General features: G+C 43.7%; 2 protein-coding genes across 2 annotated transcripts; both read right to left on the bottom strand.

The window, feature by feature from the left end:
- Window positions 1-925: 925 nt before the first annotated feature.
- Window positions 926-3151, bottom strand: LOC146025494 (uncharacterized). Its single transcript, XM_083155522.1, has 3 exons — window positions 3005-3151; window positions 1720-1854; window positions 926-1372 (listed from the first exon to the last, which is right to left on the bottom strand). Exons 1-3 carry the CDS (start codon window positions 3134-3136, stop codon window positions 1298-1300), a joined length of 342 nt encoding a protein of 113 aa, XP_083011648.1. The 5' UTR covers window positions 3137-3151; the 3' UTR covers window positions 926-1297.
- Window positions 3152-6057: 2906 nt separating this feature from the next.
- On the bottom strand, window positions 6058-22962 carry LOC146070061 (nucleolar protein 56-like). The gene is made up of 11 exons (XM_083179388.1): window positions 22825-22962; window positions 22383-22570; window positions 22132-22283; window positions 16646-16746; window positions 15678-15805; window positions 11723-11832; window positions 10310-10390; window positions 10075-10212; window positions 9744-9920; window positions 7557-7685; window positions 6058-6072 (listed from the first exon to the last, which is right to left on the bottom strand). The coding sequence occupies exons 1-11, from the start codon at window positions 22833-22835 to the stop codon at window positions 6058-6060; spliced, it is 1230 nt and encodes a 409-aa protein (XP_083035514.1). The 5' UTR covers window positions 22836-22962.
- Between the last annotated feature and the right edge of the window lie 962 nt (window positions 22963-23924).

A 23924-nucleotide genomic window follows, 5' to 3' on the forward strand; every position in this document is an offset into this window, starting at 1 on the left:
AATCCTTTAGTGCTTCATCAGTACCGAAAGCTAAGGAAATCTCGGAAATAATTTCTCCCTGTTAGATGCCAAACTGGCACCATTGACAGAAGCCATAAAATCTGCAATAATGTCAGCTGTAACAACACTCCACAAGGTTGGACAAAGGGGAGGAGAGAATCTAAACACTGGAAGATGAGCTTCGCAAGGCTTAATCCCTTCTATCGACTCAAGAATCGACCATTGCAGTAATGCACAATAAATTGGAAGACATTGAGAATAGAAGTATACGCAATAATCTGCACAGCGGTGTCAGCACAGCAGTGTCAGCACGCTACCGGGGAATCTGCACAGCAGTGACAGCATGCTACCGGGGAATCTGTACAGCAGTGAGAGCATGCTACCGGGGAATCTGCACAGCAGTGACAGCACGCGATCTGCACAATGCTAAATGACGGGGGAATTGTGAGACATCCGAGTCTTCACTCATAGCTGAAATGATCCTGTAGATAGAGACTGTTGAATGTCCACTCTTGCGTGGCAAAGGATGGTACTCTCCCACCTTAGGACAACTGGTGGAGAGGTTTAGGGATCCTGCTATCTTCTACAGGACACACACAGCTGCACTACTTGGGTGTGATTGCTCTGGCCAAGCGCTCCCTTATAAAGGTCATTGCTCCACGCAGGGCAGTACAATTGTCAATACAATAGACTTAAAGCTTTTGTATCTGTGAGAGGGTACATTGGATGTTTTACCTGTGCTTAAAGATGGATATGCAGAAAACCTGGACTGTTACAGGGCATTGTGGAATGAGTATTGGAGCCGCTGTTATATGAATATTCTGGAGGTTCCTTCTAGGTAAAATCCAACAACGAGAGAATTGTGTATTTCATATTATTAGAGGTGTTCCATTATATATAACCGTTTTCTCAGTACACAGAAAGGTTTCGTTTGTGTCCCTTTAATCAGCACGGTAAAGACAGAAAGTAAAATTCTCAAACATTTCATATAAAAAATGACCATTCAACTGAATGCGCAATAAAATCAGACTGGAGTCCCAAACGCAGGAGCCACCAGGGCTTGGTCTGTTCTGAAATCTAATAAAACGATAACACCACTTCTGCAATGGACGAAGAAGCGCACAACATGGTTGCGGTCCTAAGCTCTGCTCAGTCTTCATCTTCCAATGGCCTTACTGGTCTTTCTTGGGTTCTTCTACTGGAGATTCTTCTTTTGGATGGAGTCTGCTCCTCCTCTTCCTCCAACCTGTTATCTCACCATCAGGCTTCTTCCAACCCATTCTACAAGACCTCACCCTCAGACTTCCTCTAACCCATTCACCAAGGCATCCCCCTCAAACTTCCATTTCTTCTTCTTGCTTGACTCTTCTTCCTGAAGAAAGAGAAATATTGTATGTTCAGAGACATCAACAACCCCCCCCCCCCCGCCCCCCTTACTCTTAGCATGCATAGTTGATGACAGTCAAGATTAGGCATGCAGTACAGGCGATGGAGAGGGTATTTCACGACCCTCGGGAACTTGCATTGTTAATGATATTGAGTGTACACACTAAGCTATGTTACAAGCGATAACGCTCAGAAGAGCCAAAAAATTAGCGGTTTAGTTTGTAATAACGCTGAATGTGTATGTGGCTAATGTATTCATCACATCATATACCTTTAGACCCCTCTTTGCACACAACAGCCAGTAGGTGGAGGCCTGGGTAGCATCTGACTCACCTCATCTCTGCCTCTGTCAGGTGACGGCTCAGCATCCTCCTCTGTTACCATCACCTGAAATCTCCTCTCATCTTCGCTCTCCTTCCAGACTCTCTTCTCCAGACCCCTCATTACCTCCGCTGTCACCTCTGAAACCTAATCGACAAAGGAAGGCATTCTGGGACATTTCACACAAATTTTTTATTTACTATTGTGCTTTAACTTGAAAGGGCAGATGATCATTGTTGCACACACTCAGTGCTACCTGCTAATATACTGGTCACTGTATGATCATTGTTGCACACACTCCGTGCTACCTGTGATATACTGGTCACTATGATCATTGTTGCACTTACTCCGCGCTACCTGCTAATATACTGGTCCCTGTATGATCATTGTTGCACACACTCAGTGCTACCTGCGATATACTGGTCACTGTATGATCATTGTTGCACACACTCAGTGCTACCTGCTAATATACTGGTTAATGTATGATCATTGTTGCACACATTCAGTGCTACCTGCTAATATACTGGTCACTGTATGATTATTGTTGCACACACTCAGTGCTACCTGTGATATGCTGGTCACTGTATGATCATTGTTGCACACACTCAGTGCTACCTGTGATATACTGGTCACTGTATGATCATTGTTGCACACTACCTGTGATATACTGGTCACTGTATGATCATTGTTGCACACTACCTGTGATATACTGGTCACTGTATGATAATTGTTGCAGTCACTCAGTGCTACCTGCGATATACTGGTCACTGTATGATCATTGTTGCACACACTCCGTGCTACCTGCTAATATACTGGTCACTGTATGATCATTGTTGCACACACACAGTGCTACCTGCTAATATACTGGTCACTGTATGATCATTGTTGCACACACACAGTGCTACCTGTGATATACTGGTCACTGTATGATCATTGTTGCACACACTCCACGCTACCTGCATTTCTTTCTTAGTTCTGATCAGTCTAAGGGCCCGATTCATGTTTGTACACATGGGCTGATTGTCATGCATCTGAGCAATTATCGTCAGATTGCGCATGTGCGAAGGCGCCACTGCAATAATGAATACATAGAGTGACAAAAAGTGACATATAGAGGTTGCAATGGCGAGCTTTAGGGGTGACTGGGAAAATGCAGGCGTGTCCTGGCTATTTTCAGGGTGTTAATCTGAATCGTAATTGCATGTGTGTACAAACATGAATTAGGGCCCAAGTACAGAGGCCACAGCCTCCGCTCTGTACTCTCCCCCCTGCTGTAATCTCTCTAGGGTTCTGTTACCGAAGTCTCTTCCTCTAACCCGTCCTCCGAGCCATCGCACTCAGACTTCCGTTTCTTCTTCTTCTGGCTTGGCTCTTCGTCCTGAGGAAAGATAGATGATGAAAACTCCAAAGAGACACCTGACATTAGCATCTCACTGTAACAGATAACCGATATAACAGAGGAGATTTGGTATTAGTTACAATTTTTTTTGCCTAGAAAAATTCTTTCTAAGCGCTGGGAGGATAACCGATATGGGGATAGACAAGAATAGCAAAGAGCAGTGATTAGAATAAATAGAAAACACAAGTAAAAAATAAAATATATAAAATTAATTAAAAAAATGAGAAATGAAAATAAGCGCACCAGTGTTGTAGAGTCCTGGGATGGTTGGGGACTTTCCCTAAACTCTCCCTACCTTGGGTCTCTGTGTTTGGCTGCCCGCAGTCAGCGTCTGTGCACTGATCTGCGGCGGTCTTCAATGACATCACCCGCCGGCGCCCCGTGGTTGCCGGCTTTGCCGAGTTTCTGTCAGCTATTAAAGGAATAGGATCAGGGACATTGTTCTTCCCGGGGCTCACTTCCCTAACGCGTTTCACATCAGTAGATGCTTTGTCAAGGATGGTTCTTTGTTAGTTCTGGATTAAAATAGGGTGATCTTTATTTATAAAAACGGAAGTGATCAGGACAGAAAGTTCCTTTTAATAGCGGAAACCGCATGGCTTCTTCAAAAGGTCCATCACAGACTTCTTTTTATAGAAAAATTTTAATAAATAAAAAAATATAAAAAAATAAAAGTAAATAAAAAAATAAAAATCAAAATAAAATATAAATAAGTAAACTGATAAATGAAAGTTAAGATCAGAAAGAGGAAAAGTATGGGAAAGAGCTTAACGAGGAAAAAGGGTTAACACATGCATAGAGGTTAAATATAACAGCTTGCCAGCTCAGGAATCAATGTCCACAATTTATTTATTTATTAACAGTTTATATAGCGCAGCATATTCCGTTGCGCTTTACAATAGCAGACAGTGATACAACAAAACAGGGTATTTACAGACAGTCAAAATGTAGGAGGGCCCTGCTCGCAAGCTGCCACATCAACAGAAGGGACCGGGACCAGTCCTGCTGTACCGCCGTAGACTCTTGTGGATCGGGACGTGCTGTCTGGAGGCCATCCCCAACGCGTTTTGTCACTTGCTTGGACTTCATTACTAAGTCCAAACAAGTGACAAAACGCATTGGGGGGTAAAAGGTGACAGCTAGTTTGAAGATAGAGCGCGCTTACAGTTTTGCCACCACCACCAATGTATTGAATATGATATTGTGGTAGAACAATAATTTAAAAATAGTTTTCCATATTTTTTTATTTGTTAAAACATAAAAACTAATACAAATGTTATAAAGTCAAATACAGAAATCCATTTTCAATTCATTCATCACTGGTGTGGACGATAACTCTGGTCAAGATGATAAATATTATATTATTTCATTGTTTGCTCAAGTGTGTCCAATAGCTATATCTATTTTGTTTCAAATGTTTTCTAGGTGGACATAGCATCTCATTCAATGCGGTTCAACATGTTGAATTCCCATAAAGGTTAGACCTTTGGGATCTTGATTACGTTTTTCTAAAAAGTGAGCAGATACACTGTGGGTCCTCAGACCTCTCTTTATGTTGTATATGTGCTCTACTATCCTTAGTTTTATTTTCATTTGGCCTATATATTGTTGGACGCAAGGGCACTCCAGAAGGTATGTTGCCCTCTCGGTCTCACCGGATAGATGTTCTTTTCTTCTTTTTGAACAGGTAAATTAACCGTTTGTTTCAGATTCTTCGCTCTTCTCATTGGGTTTGTTTTAATTCTTTATCCAGCATTACTACATGCCAGTGATTAGGTGTACTCTGTAATTGGGCGCTGTGTAATATGTGGCGCCATATAAATAAAGGATAATAATAATAATAATCATTTAGCATTTTTTCTATCTTCTCATGGTTACTGTTAATTGCACGATGAAGGCTATCGGCATTTCACTTTATTCTTTCGATGAGTAATTGATCAATTCTGGTCTATTGAAAGAAAAAAGAAGTTTCATAACCTCTTTGTAGGAGTTGGTTTTCTGTTTATTGTAATCACTGCTCTCTTTACTATTTTTGTCTATCCCCATTTCGGTTCTCCTTCTCCCAGCGCTTGGTTACAATATTTTTTGCCTAGCAATTCAGCAATTTAAATTCAAAAGGTTTTGTGGACAGTTTTTTAGACTTGAAAACATTATATACATATCTGAAATAAAAACAGTGGTGGGAAACCACAACTATATCCAAATATTTGGAAGAGAATCTAATTCCTAAAGGATTACAAATCCAAAAAGCATTTACATATGTAGCCATGGATATTGATTTCCATAAAAAGTGGAATCGTGCCCTGGAGAAATGATCAAGGGAATGGAATGAAGATAGTTTTTAACGATGTTTTTCTATTAAAAAATCAATTAAAAAAAATTGAACCCCTTAATACCACAGAGGACTTCAAAAATTTGATGAAAATGACTAACAAAAAGAAGGAAAAAGTAAAAAAAATGGCAATCAATCAAAAGAACATCAAAATAGTAAAGAAAACCAACATAGTGAAAAACAAGCCACACCACAAAGAAAACAACCAATTTTGCAACATACAAAACAATACAGAAAGACATACAGTATACTAATACCCGTTTCAAACATATTCCAAAATCCCAGGTTTTTGCACAAGAATGCGCATCAACCCGGGATTTTGGTATGTCCGAAAGAGTCAACCAGGTGTTAAAACCCAGGTCTTCTACCCTTCTTTTTACCTGGGTGGAGGACCCAGGATTTACAACCCGGGTTGACCCTTTCAGACATAAGAAAAACCCAGGTTTTTCCGCAAAATACTGGGTAGAACTGCTTCACCCGGTAATTTGCTGCTGTAAGTGTGAAAGGGTGCAGGCTGCACCCATGAAAATAACCCAGCAGTCAAAATGCCGGGTAGTATGTCTAAAAGGGGTATAACAAACCACCTTATCAAGGAAATCCCTATAAATTGGTTAGACAATCATATCAAGAGGGTCTAAAGAAAGTGAATGAAGAATTATATTTTAGAAATCTGTTAGACAAAATCAAAAGGGATTGAAGGCAAAAAAAAAAAAGAGCAACTTTAGATTTAGAAAGTGAACAAGAAGACGACAAAGATGATGATGAGGATGGGGGCATTGCTTGGCCGGCAACATGAGCGGGTGTGGCGACTGAAAGCTCTGTCCATATCCTTTTAATATATCCTCCCCCGGGACCAGTGGAAGCTCCATACCTGTTACCCCTGGCTCTGGAGTTACTCCTGTCCTCCCTGCACCACTTGTGACGCTTTTGGGTGGATCGTGGAGGCTTGGGCGGCTGGCTGGCCTGGTGAGACTCGTGGGCCCTGTTTTCTGGATGCAGGCGCCATTTTAGAAGCTCTGGTGGATACAGCTGGGTACCGGCATTTATGCTGCTATAATAACCACTGTCCTCGCGGATGCCGCGTGTTGGGAGGACGGACCGGTGAGAGCGTCTGGAGACCCTCTGGAGGATTAGTGGGGGGAAGCGATTGAGGTGCGCTGCTTTGCCGCACGGAGGGGCTGGCGCCATCTTGCTTACCCGTCCTCTGAGCTGCGGTGCCCTAGAGGAAAATAACTCCTAAATGCGCTGGGCTCAGCGATATTTCTGACTACTTGAGATAGGTATAGTTTAGGTAGTTAGCAGGGTAGTAAGGGGATCCAGGTACACCTTAGTTGGGGGAGGGTTGTACAGGGTGGGGGGTTTTATGGGTGGGTTGATTTGGGTTTATGGAGGGAATATTTTATTACAGTTAGTGGGTTTAGGTCTCCCGACAGTTGACTATATCTTTGATACACTCCATATTTCTAGTCCTGTACTATTATTTCTATTATTGCTCTGTGTTTATGACCCACCATTCTTTATTGATGCATGTGCTCGATTGGTGCCTTCGGGCTATTGCACTATATCCTTAGCAAAGTAGGGGGTCAGTACTGCCTAATATACATATATGTCTATATCCTCCTGTATATGTTTTAAATAATACCTATTATAATGCAGTATCTATTCTTTTGGTGTCTCTGTTGGGGTTTTTGTACCTTGTTTATTTGTTATGTTATAAAAATCCAATAAAAAACACTCAATTAAAAAAAAAAAAAAGATGATGATGAGGATTTTTTAGAGGCAGTTCGGGAAATGAAAAACCACCGTAATATGTAATATCCGCTCAGAAAAAGCCGAAACGGGTATACAGGAATAATACGGCAAAGCTGCTCCCGCAGCTGTACGAGAGCGGTGGCACATGAGAGAAACTGGATTCGGATTGGCTCATTAGGGGCTGATGACCTGTAGAGGACAGGGCTTAACTACATATAAGTGCAGTGTAACGTGCGAGCCGCCCACATTGCCCCGTACACCCCATGACTGGCACAGTCCCTCAGATAGGACAGATCATCACACTATGGACCCCTAATGAGCACACATACAGCCAGTAGGTGGCGCCCTGGAGAGCGTCTGACTCACCTCATCTCTGCCAGGTGACGTCTCATCGTCCTCCTCCGTTACCATCACCTGAAATCTCCTCTCTTCTTCTCTCTCCTGCCGGTCTCTCTTCTTCTGTCCCCTCAATATTTCCACCAACAACCCAGAATCCTAATGGACAGAGGAAAGCATTCTGGGACATGTCATAGAAAAAAGGTTACTCCATATTGCACATTCACTTGCATGGACATATCGAAGCTTCTAACCCAGAAGCCTCCGGTTCAGCCTGTACAGAATCTATATAGGATTGAAGACCACAACATGGCGACTGCCCTTAGTGGTGACCCATCTCTATCAGAGGCGTAACACTGGGAGGCAATGGAGTCATCCGCTGCCGGGCTCCTCTCCTCCCCTGCAAGTCTGAATCAGTTGATTGAAGGGCATTGATATTGGTTCTGTGGCGGACTGTCCCTCCTAGCACAATAGATGAAACGCACACTTCCTTGGTATAAGTTGCGGGGTGCAAGGGCAGTACAATATTAGCAGGAGCCAAACCGATAAGGACAAACGTCCCTCTGACCGACAGGACCAGCACACCCTTCTATAAATATGCAAAAGGAGTTTATTGAAGCATAGTGTCAATAATGAAGTAAGCCATCATAGTTATCAGTGACTGGCAGCCGGCTGAATACAGCAGCATAACTGTATGCATAGGTAGCCCTGGCGGCCGTTTCGGTAGTAATCTACCTTCTTCAAAGGCCATCACGCATCCTCAGTGCACTTCACTTTTGATTTATTTATGTTGTCAGTTGTCCTGAGGAAGGAGCGTAAGCTCCGAAACTGTTGACTACCTACACTGACGTTTTTTCACTGTGATGATTTAATACAGCTTTTTCACCATTTTCTGAGTGTGCCGCCTCCTGTTTTCATTTATTTGAAAATCGCCCATATATTATCGGCTGTGGAAGGCACCTCACTATTGCCCATTTGGATATGCCAAGTGCCAGTGCCGGTCCTCACGACCATATCGAACTATCTATCTATAGAGATTATATATATATATTAGGCGCCTAATACTGTATAAGGTGCTTCTAGCAACTATTATTAAGCAGCTGCTTGGGGTGAGGGTATACACACATGTGCCAAACAATCCCACTAAAACTTTATATGTACACAGAATCACCTTCTATTAGTATTATGATGCCCAGAAGACAAACCTTTATCTATCTTTATAGATTGATCTAAAAAACGAACATTGGTTTGTGGAACAAAGGTTTGTCTTCTGGTCATCATAGTACGAATAGAAGTTAATTCTGTGTACATATAAAGTTTATTAGTGGGATTGTTTGCTGCATGTGTGTGTAATTGATTATTATGCAAAGGGTATATAAACCCACACTTGGAGGTCTAGACCATCACCTTGAAAAAGCTGAATTCTATCAGCGAAACGCGTTGGTGGGCACAAGGAGTAAGCACCTAAGGATACTTGTTGGAATCCTCGCTACTGATTGCAGCTAACAACTGGCACCAATTCCAAATCCACATGGCATGGAAACCAGAAGGCATCAAACTGCAAAATACCAAGAAGGAATTCCTCTAGCGGCAGCTCCATACAGCATTGGAAACCGTATATTTGTGAGGACACTTGGAGTCATTGCCTTTATTGGACTCCATACACTCCCAGTGGTGAGACTCATACTATGTATTTGCCAGATAAAAATTATCGGTATATGAGGACTACTCAATACTGAGGAACAAGACCTTTCTCCCTGAGGTGCAATTCTCCCCAGTTATAAAGTGAGTTTTCACAATGGACCATAAAGCATTTATGTAATTTTTTTTATGGCTATAATTTTTTTTTATTATTATCTACAAACAATCCCACTCATTCACAATTCTTATTATAGCGCTGCTTTAGATATTGTTGTATTATTGTTGACCCTTAAGGAGCGCTTTCATCTTTGAGAAGAGGATTACAGTGCCTGCAGTTCGAGGAGGTTCTGCCACACCCATCGTAGAGCCCAGACCTTAAACCCCAGCGACTCTCACCTCTTCCCAAAGATGAAAAAGCACCTTAAAAGGTTAACACTTCAACTCTGATGACGAGGTGAAAGCTGACATTCGGTCCTGGTGTCGCTATTTATATAAAGGTGGTGTTTGTGTGTGTGTGTGTGTGTGGGGGGGGCGGCCAATATTTATCTTGCCTCCGGGCAACTGGGACAAACTTACGCCACTGGTCTCTATGCCATCCTCGCCCTCCCGCTGTCGCACTTCACATCTCTTTATTTCATTGGGTTCTGTTACCAGAGATTCCTTAGGGGCAGATTTCTGTTCCTCCTCTTCCTCAAATTCCAAGCCGTCACCCTGAGATTTTAGTTCCACCCTCTTCTTGCTTGGCCCTTCTCCCTGAGGAAAGAGGAATATCAGCTCTAGAGCACCACCTGGCATTAGCATTTCAGTGTAATGGATGAACAATCTAGTCGGCACACCGTGGTCCCCTAGGAAGCCTCTTCTCACACATACAGCCAGCAGGTGGCGCCATGGTCAGCCTCTGACTCACCTCATCCCGGCTTCTGTCAGGTGATGACTCAGTGTCCTCCACCATTGCCATCGCCTCTTGTAGCTTCCTCATTCGTTTATTCATCTTAAATTGGCCCTTATTTATTTGCATCCTTGTCTTCTCTGGCACATCTAGGCCCTGATGGACAGAGAAAAGGATTCTGGGTCATACAGAGTATTCCTTATTGTGTGCACTCATTATAGAACAATCTGCTGGAGTATTCGGTTACCAATACCTGCAGTTTCATCTCCTGGTTCTCCATGTGCACTTTAAGAGTATCCATCTTCTTCTGTAGCCAAGCCTTCATCAATGAGGCCTGAAACAAAGAAAAATTTGTCATCTTGGTAGTTTCAGGTTACCCCCATGTCCTGCAGCCAAAGCCGTCCTTAGATCAGACTCATATCAGTGTTTGCCTCCAGTGGGCATGGCCAGGGAGGGGGCAATGCATCCTTTCACCCACTCCGGTGCTGCAGACATACTGACCGCAGAATTGGTTTGATTCAATCGCACAAGACCATGTATTTATTGTGAGGAATGTTCAACAAGGAGGCCCCCTGCATACAATAATTAAGGACCGTATAGGTGCATGAATCCAGGGCTGTGCTACCACTGACAAAGTACATATGTAATCAGGAAAGGGAAGAAAGAAAAGATTTGTCATGGTGTGGTGCACCTATCAGAGAATTGACATTTCATTTTTCAATTTATAAGGCAAGCAAAAAAATATTAAAAGAAAACACATAGACGAACGAGTGAATGGTGGTGTGTGTTTTAAAATCACTTTTGCGGACGCTTTGTGACGCCTGGTGCCAAGCGCGGTTAGCAATAAAGCGCGCTCGGCACCTTCAGCTGTGCGGGCGCTCCTAACCGTGAGTGTTACAATACCTCATATACTTGTGATTTGTGTAGCGCTACCGTCTGACTGTCTGTGCCGCTGTCTGTGCCTCACGCCAGCCTGCATATGTATATCTATGTGAGCAGCGGCTTCATGAATAACATTAACCCCGGCTAGTGTGTAACCTGATTGCATTGTACAACTTAACAACTCAGCAGGAATAAAGCAGCTTATTCCTCTAGCGGCACTATAATAGTGTACTCTGTAGTGCAGGCATTATCGCCTAAGCACAACTGCAATTCAGCCGAGTGCTATAAGGAACTTGACATCTCATAATCATTTGAGATTAACCATACTTGAGATATAGTCAGTTCCTTGTCATATTAATATTCAGTGTCGGTGGTTACCAGGAATTATTATGTCAACAGGACCCAAAGGGTCAATTTGAGTTATCATAAGTTCCACCAGCAGGAATAACCTATATATCTTGGTACACAAACAGTCTAGTGGGAATTCCTTGGCTTGTGAAACTTGATACTTCGTCCCAATAAAATGCTTATACAGCAACTTCTCAAATATATGTGTCTCAAATAAGCCTGTCTGCTCTAGATTTATTAAAATAAATATCTAACGCACACGAAGCGTCCGCACGTGTAATTGTTAAACACACACCACCATTCACTCGTTCGTCTATATGTGATCTCTTTTAATATATTTTTTTGCTTGCCTTATTAATTGAAAAATAAAGGTTATGTTTTAAATGTCAATTCTCTGATAGGTGCACCACACCACAACAAATCCAGACATACTGACCCGCTGCTGCCCCTTGTTCCTCAGATCTAGGCCCTTCTCTGGGTTGTAAGAGGCCAGTTGCCCCTCCATATCCTCCCGTAGCTGGTCTCCATAAGCACTGCTTGGTTCTTCTGTAACATATAACACACATTAGTTATTCCATCCATGTACATTGCAGGAAGTCATAATCAGCCAAGACGTGAGCCTATAACAACCCCCCTGAATAGTCTTCTCACACATACAGTACAGAGACCCTGCAATGCAAGCTCCGTGCGCAGTACAGAGACCCTGCAATGCAAGCTCTGGGCGCAGTACAGAGACCCTGCAATGCAAGCTCCGGGCGCAATACAGAGACCCTGCAATGCAAGCTCCGGGCGCAATACAGAGACCCTGCAATGCAAGCTCCAAGCGCAATACAGAGACCCTGCAATGCAAGCTCCGGGCGCAGTACAGAGACCCTGCAATGCAGGCTTCGGGCGCAGTACAGAGACCCTGCAATGCAAGCTCTGGGCGTAGTACAGGGACCCTGCAATGCAAGCTCCGGGCGCAATACAGAGACCCTGCAATGCAAGCTCTGGGCGTAGTACAGGGACCCTGTAATGCAATTGTGTCCCTCCTGGAGGGTCATGTTGGGAGGTATGGAATATCTGAGGAGGCTTCACTTCTCCATCGTTCCATGCTACATGTAATCAGATCGGTGGGTTATTTCCCTACTTTTATTTTATTAGAAATTGTAATTACTTTTTTCTTTAACAATAAGCTTTGCAGTTTTGAGTTGGATAAAAAAAAAATCGTTATCTTAGTTCTGGTTTCTGTGTTTTCCAACCCATGCACAAGGGGCGTGTTACCATATTTCTTTAAGTATTAATATTTCTGTGTAAGAGTCGGAGCTTGACCTGGGCCTAAACACTTGTCTGGTGTAAGTAACAATGTTGATTTACTACAGGCGCTGAGGTCATCCGTAAGGTGTCAGCGGTTCTCAGATTGGCGAATCTGGGGAATCGTAGCACCTCGAATCATAAAACCCTCAATACTCCGGGAATCTCACCTGGGAGGAAATCCTTCCGGGCAGCCAGCACGCACTGCGCTCTATACTCCGGGAATCTCACCTGAGAGGAAATCCTTCCGGGCAGCCAGCACGCACTGCGCTCTATACTCCGGGAATCTCACCCGAGAAGAAATCCTTCCGGGCAGCCAGCACGCACTGCGCTCTATACTCCGGGAATCTCACCTGAGAGGAAATCCTTCCGGGCAGCCAGCACGCACTGCGCTCTATACTCCGGGAATCTCACCTGAGGGGAAATCCTTCCGGGCAGCCAGCACGCACTGCGCTCTATACTCCGAGAATCTCACCCGAGAGGAAATCCTTCTGGGCAGCCAGCACGCACTGCGCTCTATACTCCGGGAATCTCACCTGAGAGGAAATCCTTCCGGGCAGCCAGCACGCACTGCGCTCTATACTCCGAGAATCTCACCCGAGAGGAAATCCTTCTGGGCAGCCAGCACGCACTGCGCTCTATACTCCGGGAATCTCACCCGAGAGGAAATCCTTCTGGGCAGCCAGCACGCACTGCGCTCTATACTCCGGGAATCTCACCTGAGGGGAAATCCTTCCGGGCAGCCAGCACGCACTGCGCTCTATACTCCGGGAATCTCACCCGAGGGGAAATCCTTCCGGGCAGCCAGCACGCACTGCGCTCTATACTCCGGGAAACTCACCTGAGAGGAAATCCTTCCGGACAGCCAGCACGCACTGCGCTCTATACTCCGGGAATCTCACCTGAGAGGAAATCCTTCTGTGCAGCCAGCACGCACTGCGCTCTATACTCCGGGAATCTCACCCGAGGGGAAACCCCTCCGGGCAGCCAGCACGCACTGCGCTCTATACTCCTGGAATCTCACCCGAGGGGAAATCCTTCCGGGCAGCCAGCACGCACTGCGCTCTATACTCTGGGAATCTCACCTGAGAGGAAATCCTTCTGTGCAGCCAGCATGCACTGCGCTCTATACTCCGGGAATCTCACCCGAGGGGAAACCCCTCCGGGCAGCCAGCACGCACTGCGCTCTATACTCCTGGAATCTCACCCGAGGGGAAATCCCTCCGGGCAGCCAGCACGCACTGCGCTCTATACTCTGGGAATCTCACCTGAGGGGAAATCCTTCCGGACAGCCAACACGCACTGCGCTCTATACTCCGGGAATCTCACCTGAGAGGAAACCCCTCCTGGCAGCCAGCACGCACTGCGCTCTATACTCCGGGAATCTCACCTGAGAGGAAATCCTTCTGTGCAGCCAGCACGCACTGTGCTCTATACTCCGGGAATCTCACCTGAGAGGAAATCCTTCTGTGCAGCCAGCATGCAGTGCGCTCTATACTCCGGGAATCTCACCTGAGAGGAAACCCCTCCGGGCAGCCAGCACGCACTGCGCTCTATACTCCGGGAATCTCACCTGAGAGGAAACCCCTCCGGGCAGCCAGCACGCACTGCGCTCTATACTCCGGGAATCTCACCTGAGAGGAAATCCTTCTGTGCAGCCAGCACGCACTGCGCTCTATACTCCGGGAATCTCCCCTGAGAGGAAATCCTTCCGGGCAGCCAGCACGCACTGCGCTCTATACTCCGGGAATCTCACCTGAGAGGAAACCCCTCCGGGCAGCCAGCACGCACTGCGCTCTATACTCCGGGAATCTCACCTGAGAGGAAATCCTTCCGGGCAGCCAGCACGCACTGCGCTCTATACTCCGGGAATCTCACCTGAGAGGAAATCCTTCCGGGCAGCCAGCACGCACTGCGCTCTATACTCCGGGAATCTAACCTGAGAGGAAATCCTTCTGTGCAGCCAGCATGCAGTGCGGTCTATACTCCGGGATTCTCACCTGAGAGGAAATCCTTCTGTGCAGCCAGCATGCACTGCGCTCTATACTCCGGGAATCTCACCTGAGAGGAAATCCTTCTGTGCAGCCAGCACGCACTGCGCTCTATACTCCGGGAATCTCACCAGAGGGGAAATCCTTCCGGGCAGCCGGCACACACTGCGCTCTATACTCCAGGAATCTCACCTGAGAGGAAATCCTTCTGTGCAGCCAGCATGCAGTGCGCTCTATACTCCGGGAATCTCACCTGTGAGGAAATCCTTCCGGGCAGCCAGCATGCAGTGCGCTCTATACTCCGGGAATCTCACCTGTGAGGAAATCCTTCCGGGCAGCCAGCACGCACTGCGCTCTATACTCCGTGAATCTCACCCGAGAGGAAATCCTTCCGGGCAGCCAGCACGCACTGCGCTCTATACTCCGGGAATCTCACCTGTGAGGAAATTCTTCTGTGCAGCCAGCACACACTGCGCTCTATACTCCGGGAATCTCACCTGTGAGGAAATCCTTCTGTGCAGCCAGCATGCACTGCGCTCTATACTCCGGGAATCTCACCTGTGAGGAAATCCTTCCGGACAGCCAGCACGCACTGCGCTCTATACTCCGGGAATCTCACCAGAGGGGAAATCCTTCCGGGCAGCCAGCATGCACTGCGCTCTATACTCCGGGAATCTCCCCTGAGAGGAAATCCTTCTGTGCAGCCAACATGCACTGCGCTCTATACTCCGGGAATCTCACCTGAGAGGAAATCCTTCCGTGCAGCCAGCACGCACTGCGCTCTATACTCCGGGAATCTCACTTGTGAGGAAATGCTTCCGGCCAGTCAGCACGCACTGCGCTCTATACTCCAGGAATCTCACCCGAGAGGAAATCCTTCCGGGCAGCCAGCACGCACTGCGCTCTATACTCCAGGAATCTCACCCGAGAGGAAATCCTTCCGGACAGCCAGCACGCACTGCGCTCTATACTCCGGGAATCTCACCAGAGGGGAAATCCTTCCGGGCAGCCGGCACGCACTGCGCTCTATACTCCGGGAATCTCACCTGAGAGGAAATCCTTCTGTGCAGCCAGCATGCAGTGCGGTCTATACTCCGGGAATCTCACCTGAGAGGAAATCCTTCTGTGCAGCCAGCATGCAGTGCGTGGACAAAAAGCAGCGTAACAGGATCTTGTCCTTTTCAGACACTTGGTCAATCAGTGGTGAGCGCAATACGAATTCGTCTTCCTGCATGCTATAAAGCAATTATTGATAATTATGGACCGGTGATATCGGCCTCAGAGAATATTCACTATGGGCAATACATAAAATGTAAGTGATCTGACGGATAACTCACCATAATTACCCAGAGTAACACTTCCCTGTGTCATATAGCAATAGCCTGATGCTCAATGAGTTTACTTCTCTCCCCATCAGTGATGTGATCCCTTCCTTACAGTACCTCCCTCTACTCACTAGCCTATCACTGACCTGCTCATTCCTCCTCACTAGCCTATCAGTGATGTGATCCCTTCTTTACAGTACCTCCCTCTACTCACTAGCCTATCACTGACCTGCTCACTCCTCCTCACTAGCCTATCAGTGATGTGATCCCTTCTTTACAGTACCTCCCACTACTCCAGTGGTTCCCAAACTTTTTTGAATCACGGCGCCCTAGTGTATCAGAATTTTTTTCATGGCACCCCCTAGGCCAAAAGTTACTTATTGAGAAATATTAAATGAACTAAATTGTGTTTATATGTCATGCTTAGATTCAGTTATAAGGTGAAGGACAGAATTTGCAGCCACCATATTAGGATTTTCCTACTAAATTGACCATACATAATTTGAATTGGTCCTGGACCACCAATCCAAGGCACCCCTGCAAGTGTCTTGAGGCACCCCTGCAAGTGTCTTGAGGCACCCCAGGGTGCGACGGCACACAGTTTGGGAACCACTGCTCTACTCACTAGCCAAGCTTCAGACACATCAAGTGACAGTGGTGTCCGCTACCATGAGCTGGAAGATTCCATATGCCAAATGTTAAACCAGCGCCCAATCACCTGCCATCACCACAACCACCCAGCAGCTGTACCTGCAGAAAGGCTGGTGTGACCCGAAGAACTGGATGGAGGAGGCCGGAAACTTGACGAGGTCTCTCAGGCTTCCTGCTTGAGAAATCAGACTGGCTCCCCTCTGTGGACATAAGGGCAGTGGTCAGTGGACAGGTACACCTGGATGGGCCATGTAGAGTTAGCGATCTCAGAGGACTGACAGGCTTACAACAGGTTTGTGAGGGCCACAAGCTGGCTCTAGAGCGATGTAAATGCAGAATCAGAAGAAAGAGGACCAACCTGGGTTGGTTTTAGGAGCGCCTGTCAGGAGTGGTTTAATCAAAACAGCAGCTGCTTAAGGGAGTAGTCAGCTCCCAAATACAGGAAAAAGACAATAAATAAAATATAGCAGCGCTGAAATTACAATGTAAAATATTTATTACATACACTAAAAAACATTTTAAACATTAAAAATGAACCAATGGTATAAAAGGTTATAGGATGGACCCAATTGTTATAGTCACCAATATTGAAGTAATCACCAGCAATGGGGAGGTATTTCAAGACCTGCTCTGATCCTTGGGGTAAGGGGGGGGGAGATGAGGAAGTCCTTATTTGCCACTTGGTGGTATCCTGATGTTGTTGTTACGGACTGCAACCGATGGCATAGGTGGAAATTAGCCGATCGGGAGTCCCACTGCTGCGAGTGGTCAGGTATCCAACGTTGTTCCGTGGCTTGAGACTTTCAAGATGGTAGGTGGTCCGATCAGATGATTAAGCAGGTGTAGTAGTCCTTATGGTGAAAAGGGGTGAAGTCCTTAGGACAATATGGGTCCAACCAATGTAGCACCAACGCATTTTGCAGTAACTACTGACTGCTTTGTCAAGGTGTCCATTGTGGTCTCTGGGAGCCATTTTTATACCCGGCTCCCCCTAGGTTCATTTGCATACCATAATGGTTCAATGTCACAAAAAAATATAAAAAACAGTAAATAAACTTACTCGGAGACAATATTATACAACACTCATCTAAAACATATATTTGTATATCAAAACGATTCTAGCAAAGTGTGAAAAAGCTAAGAAAACTGATAGTCAATTACTTGTATATTGCTTCCGGGTCAGTGCCCTGTCACTCCCAAAGCGGAACACTTCCGGTTCGTCATTTAGATTACAAATATTTCTCTTATTACTGATATGACAGATATCTATTATATATCCTTAGATAGGATATATAGAATTAGCCCCTCCACTGATATTAGATCCACACGATCGTACACATGATGTGTGTTACGATCGTGTTGTTTATGTCTGCCCGGAAGTTGTATCACTATCCTGCATCCTGGTTGCTATGGATGCGGACAACACAGGTGCGGAAGTGACGTTACGCACAGTGATCTCTCCGATGCGTGCGTCATATCCGGCCTGTGTGTCGGGTTACTATGGTGATTTTTTGTGTGTGAGTGAGGATACTCCGGCTGCTAATACCGGAAGTCGCACTGCGTAATCATGGAGATTAGGCTGCATCATTTCCTGCATATGACACGCAGGAGGGGTATTTACGTCCTGGTTGTTGAACCGCAGGAGAAACCTATACATATACGTGATCATAGTGAGGCTGGCTATTCCAGTTGCTAGTAACGGAAGTGTCACTGCGTAGTCATGGAGATTAAGCTACATCGTTTCCTGCATATGACACGCAGGAGAGATGGTTACATCCTGTTTTTTTGAACCACAAGAGAAACCTATACATATACATTATCGTAGTGTAGCTGGCTATTAGAGTCAGAGATATGTCTTAATACAATATTATATACATTATATGAATAAAAAGAAGGATTTTTTATATATATTTCTTTTGCAATCATTTCATGGTCACTATGAGACGATATTATATTCTGTACACAAAATATACAGGAGAATTTTCACATATTACATATCTAGTATTTATTTATTGTGGAACAGCAAAGTAGAGGAAAATTCCGAGGAGACATCGTATCAAACAGAGAAGTACAATAAAAATTATACATATGTAATATTAATTAATATCGCTTGTTATATCAACTACATTAGTTAATTTCATAATTATTAGATGATCATTAATGATTATTCATTTAGCAATTTTTAGCTTCTCGATATTATCCAAAGGAGAATAAATGAAATAAAGATAAAAATAAAAATAAAAAACAAAGGAACAAATAAAGACACAAACAAAAAACAAAACACAAAAAAATATAAAATAAAAATAAATATAAAGATAAAAATAAAAAGAAGGGGAAAGAGAAAGAGAGAGACTGGTGGGAGAATGGGAGGATTTATGCTTATCATAACACGACATTTAGCTCTAGTGAGTCATTTAAACCTCCCGGGTGAAGGGAGTTGAATTTAAAGATCCAATAGATTTCTTGATTACATAAAGTCTTAAATCTATTCCCACCCCGTTTGGTGGTATCAATTTGCTCTATACCCAATATATAAAATATATATATATATATATAATAAAATTAGCAACCCATATATCCAGGCTATACCAGTAAATATCACTGTTGCATATTTGGCCCCTCCTGTACTACAATACAGATTTACCCTGTGGCAAAATAAACTGTATAATTAAAATACAGGTCCAAACGCAGAAACTGGGATAGGGGTCACCACCCACCCTACACAAAATACGGTTTATATGTGTAACAAAATCAAACTCTAAAATTACCATTCCATAGAATAATTTCCCTAGATATTAAAAGTGAAAATTACGGGAAAGATCTGAAACAAAGGGGACATCCCACAAAACTGATAGAGCATTAACCAATAGGGTCATTTGAGGTCCAGTATTGATGCACGCAATGGAATATCAATAAGCCAACATAGGCAATAAACTCCAATATACCGTGTATCCTGTAAATATTCATATCTAGCTTATAAACAGGCACCACACCACACAGCCAGGTCTGCCTATATTTTTAAACCTATTTACACTTATTTCTATCTTTTGTCACCAAATGTATGTACTTGTTATATGTAAAAAATACTTTTAACCTCTCCTATTTCGCCAAACTATAGTGGGTATTTCCTGAATCCAAAACCTGATTAAAGATTAAAAGGATTCCCCACTCAAGATATAAAAACAACAACAAATCATTAAGATAAATAATACTATACTCCAATAAGGTGTGCATCCACCACGACTACTTTTTCTTTCCTCTTTTTGTAACTATTGCATTTAGTCGATAGGATAGCACCCCCCGCCAACCAAATAGAGCGGGCAAAACCCCCTGATTCTATAAGGGTATGATACCATCCAATTATTTTTTTTTGTGTGCAGATCTCCACCCAACCCTCTCCCTCTATACCCAATATACTTAGGTCTTTGGGGTCGCTTTTATGGTGTTCAATAAAATGGCGGGAAACGCTATGTAGTGTGTTCTTATTTATAATATTTCTGCGGTGCTCAAGGAACCTAACCCTCATGGGTCTGGTGGTTCTGCCCACGTATTTGAGTCCGCAAGTGCAGGTTAGTAAATAAATAACATAATCACTATTACAGTTTATGAAATTTTTGATGGTGTAGGGATTTCTTTCCCCCTCGATTGAAACCACTTTTATCTTATTTTGGATGTATCCGCAGGTAATACATGAATTCCTTCCACATCTATAGCAGCCTAGAATTTTATTGGGTAGCCACATATCAGGAACCCCTGAAGTTGTTGTTAATTCTTTGTTGTTATGTTTTGTCTCTTTTAGCTCACTCGGAGCTAGCAGGGTTTTTAGTGTTCTATTTCTCTTGAAAATAAATGAGGGTTTTGGGGGTAATATTTCTCTTAGGGCATGATCTTGTTTGAGAATATCATAATTTTTCTGGACAATATTTCTTATCTCCTTAGATTGGGTATTAAAAGTGGAGATAAACGAAATTCCTTTATCGTTTGGATTTGTAATGATTTTCTTCTTTGGTATTAATAGTTTATCCCCATCACATTTTTTGACCTCATCGATTGCATTTGTAACCAGATATTCAGGGTAACCTCTTGTTGTAAAAGAATTCGCTAATTCTGTTGCCTGTAGTTCAAACGTTTTTAGGTCCGAACAATTTCGTCTGAGACGGAGCATTTGCCCTTTCGGGATATTCCTCTTCCAAGAGGGGTGGTGTGCACTATGATAATGCAAATATGAGTTAGTGTTTACAGTTTTTTTATAATTTGAAGTATGAATTTTTTCTTCTTTAATTTCCAGACTGATATCCAAGAAGTCCATTTTAGTGGGGTGAAAAGAATAAGTGAATTTAAGGTTATAAGAATTAGAATTTAAGTATGTGACAAAAGTGAGTGCAGAAGATAGATCCCCATCCCAAATAATGAAAAGATCATCTATGTAATGGCCATATAGGACCAGGTTCGACTCCCAGCCGCCCCCCCACACGAGGAGGTCTTCTACCTCCCCCATGTAGAGGTTGGCATAGCTGGGCGCGAACCTGGTCCCCATGGCCGTCCCCATAGTCTGAAGATAGTGAGTATTTAAAAATGAAAAATAATTGTGATTAAGGATGAACATAATAGAATCAAGAAGGAATTGAATATGATCCACACTGAGGTCCCCATCTTGGTAGAGTCTTTTTTCTACCGCTTTTGTTCCCAGTTGGTGGGGGATATTGGAATAGAGGCTCTGTACATCCAAAGTCATGAATGCATATGAGGCCTTCCATTTAATTTGGCTGATTAAATTTAAAAAATGGGTGGTATCTTTTATGTGGGACCTCAGTGTGGACACCCGTGGTTGTAGATAGGTATCTACATAGTGTGAAAGATTAGAAGTAAGGGACCCTACACCAGAAATAATAGGACGTCCAGGGGGTGCAGTGAGGGATTTGTGTATCTTGGGGAGGTGTTAATATACTGGAGTAATTGGATGATAAGTCAGAAGAAAGCGAAATTCGTCTTTGGTAATTATATTTGCTTCAAGTGCTGGTTCAAGTAAACTTTTGAGACCACAATGGACACCTTGACAAAGCAGTCAGTAGTTACTGCGAAACGCGTTGGTGCTACATTGGTTGGACCCATATTGTCCTAAGGACTTCACCCCTTTTCACCATAAGGACTACTACACCTGCTTAATCATCTGATCGGACCACCTACCATCTTGAAAGTCTCAAGCCACGGAACAACGTTGGATACCTGACCACTCGCAGCAGTGGGACTCCCGATCGGCTAATTTCCACCTATGCCATCGGTTGCAGTCCGTAACAACAACATCAGGATACCACCAAGTGGCAAATAAGGACTTCCTCATCTCCCCCCCCCTTACCCCAAGGATCAGAGCAGGTCTTGAAATACCTCCCCATTGCTGGTGATTACTTCAATATTGGTGACTATAACAATTGGGTCCATCCTATAACCTTTTATACCATTGGTTCATTTTTAATGTTTAAAATGTTTTTTAGTGTATGTAATAAATATTTTACATTGTAATTTCAGCGCTGCTATATTTTATTTATTGTCTTTTTAAATGCAGAATCAGCATGTGACGTACATACCACTTCTCCAAGGAAGGCAGACAAGCTGGGGGCCACTTCCCTCATCTCTGAGCAGAGATTTTCATGCACAATATTCCAATTCTCTGATAATGCCATGACTTGGCTGGTAAAGTCCTCAATGTAGAAGAGGTCAGAGGACAAGATGCTCATACCTACAATATAGTTGGGACAGTGATGGACACAGTAAGCAGCGGTAAATGACCAACACATCAGCAGAGACCCCTCTCATCACTGAAGAGCGAAGCACATACCATGAGATTCTCGAGAGGCGTACAGGATTGCCTGAGCAATGGCACAGTCCTTTACAATCTCCTCCATGTCTTCCAGCTTCTCCTCAGAGAGCTCCAAACGGTTTTCGATCAACCTCACCATACGGCAGTATGCTAGGTCATCGAGAACAAGGTCTTGAAGTTCCGGGAAGTGAGACCTGTAGCATTGTCTGGAGGGCAGAGATGAGCGATAGTAATACTGCCACCCATATAAGAGTTACCAATAACAATACAGTCCCTGTATACAGTGATATTACTAGTCTACATCCTCTTTCTATTCAGACACTGGGAAGGACAACACTATCTGTGCTGAGCATTGGGAGAACGGGAACCTGGCCGACCAGTGCTCTGCTTACGAGATCAGGTTGGTCTCAGGGATTGTGATGTCCAATCTTGCTACAATCTCCAATGGAGAGGTCCTCACCTCACTTTCATGGAGACTGTATTTATGTCCTTGTTCAGCTTGTCCAGTAAGTTGAGAGACTGGTTGATTGTGCTGTCCTCTCCCCCCACGCGGACACCAACTTTGGCTACGGAATAGCTGTGGCTTAACTCCAGCTGTGATTTGTGGAACAGCAAAGTAGAGGAAAATTCCGAGGAGACATCGTATCAAACAGAGAAGTACAATAAAAATTATACATATGTAATATTAATTAATATCGCTTGTTATATCAACTACATTAGTTAATTTCATAATTATTAGATGATCATTAATGATTATTCATTTAGCAATTTTTAGCTTCTCGATATTATCCAAAGGAGAATAAATGAAATAAAGATAAAAATAAAAATAAAAAACAAAGGAACAAATAAAGACACAAACAAAAAACAAAACACAAAAAAATATAAAATAAAAATAAATATAAAGATAAAAATAAAAAGAAGGGGAAAGAGAAAGAGAGAGACTGGTGGGAGAATGGGAGGATTTATGCTTATCATAACACGACATTTAGCTCTAGTGAGTCATTTAAACCTCCCGGGTGAAGGGAGTTGAATTTAAAGATCCAATAGATTTCTTGATTACATAAAGTCTTAAATCTATTCCCACCCCGTTTGGTGGTATCAATTTGCTCTATACCCAATATACTTAGGTCTTTGGGGTCGCTTTTATGGTGTTCAATAAAATGGCGGGAAACGCTATGTAGTGTGTTCTTATTTATAATATTTCTGCAGTGCTCAAGGAACCTAACCCTCATGGGTCTGGTGGTTCTGCCCACGTATTTGAGTCCGCAAGTGCAGGTTAGTAACTAAATAACATAATCACTATTACAGTTTATGAAATTTTTGATGGTGTAGGGATTTCTTTCCCCCTCGATTGAAACCACTTTTATCTTATTTTGGATGTATCCGCAGGTAATACATGAATACCTTCCACATCTATAGCAGCCTAGAATTTTATTGGGTAGCCACATATCAGGAACCCCTGAAGTTGTTGTTAATTCTTTGTTGTTATGTTTTGTCTCTTTTAGCTCACTCGGAGCTAGCAGGGTTTTTAGTGTTCTATTTCTCTTGAAAATAAATGAG

Source organism: Crinia signifera, chromosome 1 (genome assembly GCF_055691185.1).
Source record: "Crinia signifera chromosome 1, ASM5569118v1, whole genome shotgun sequence".
Classification (NCBI taxonomy): Eukaryota; Metazoa; Chordata; class Amphibia; order Anura; family Myobatrachidae; genus Crinia; species Crinia signifera.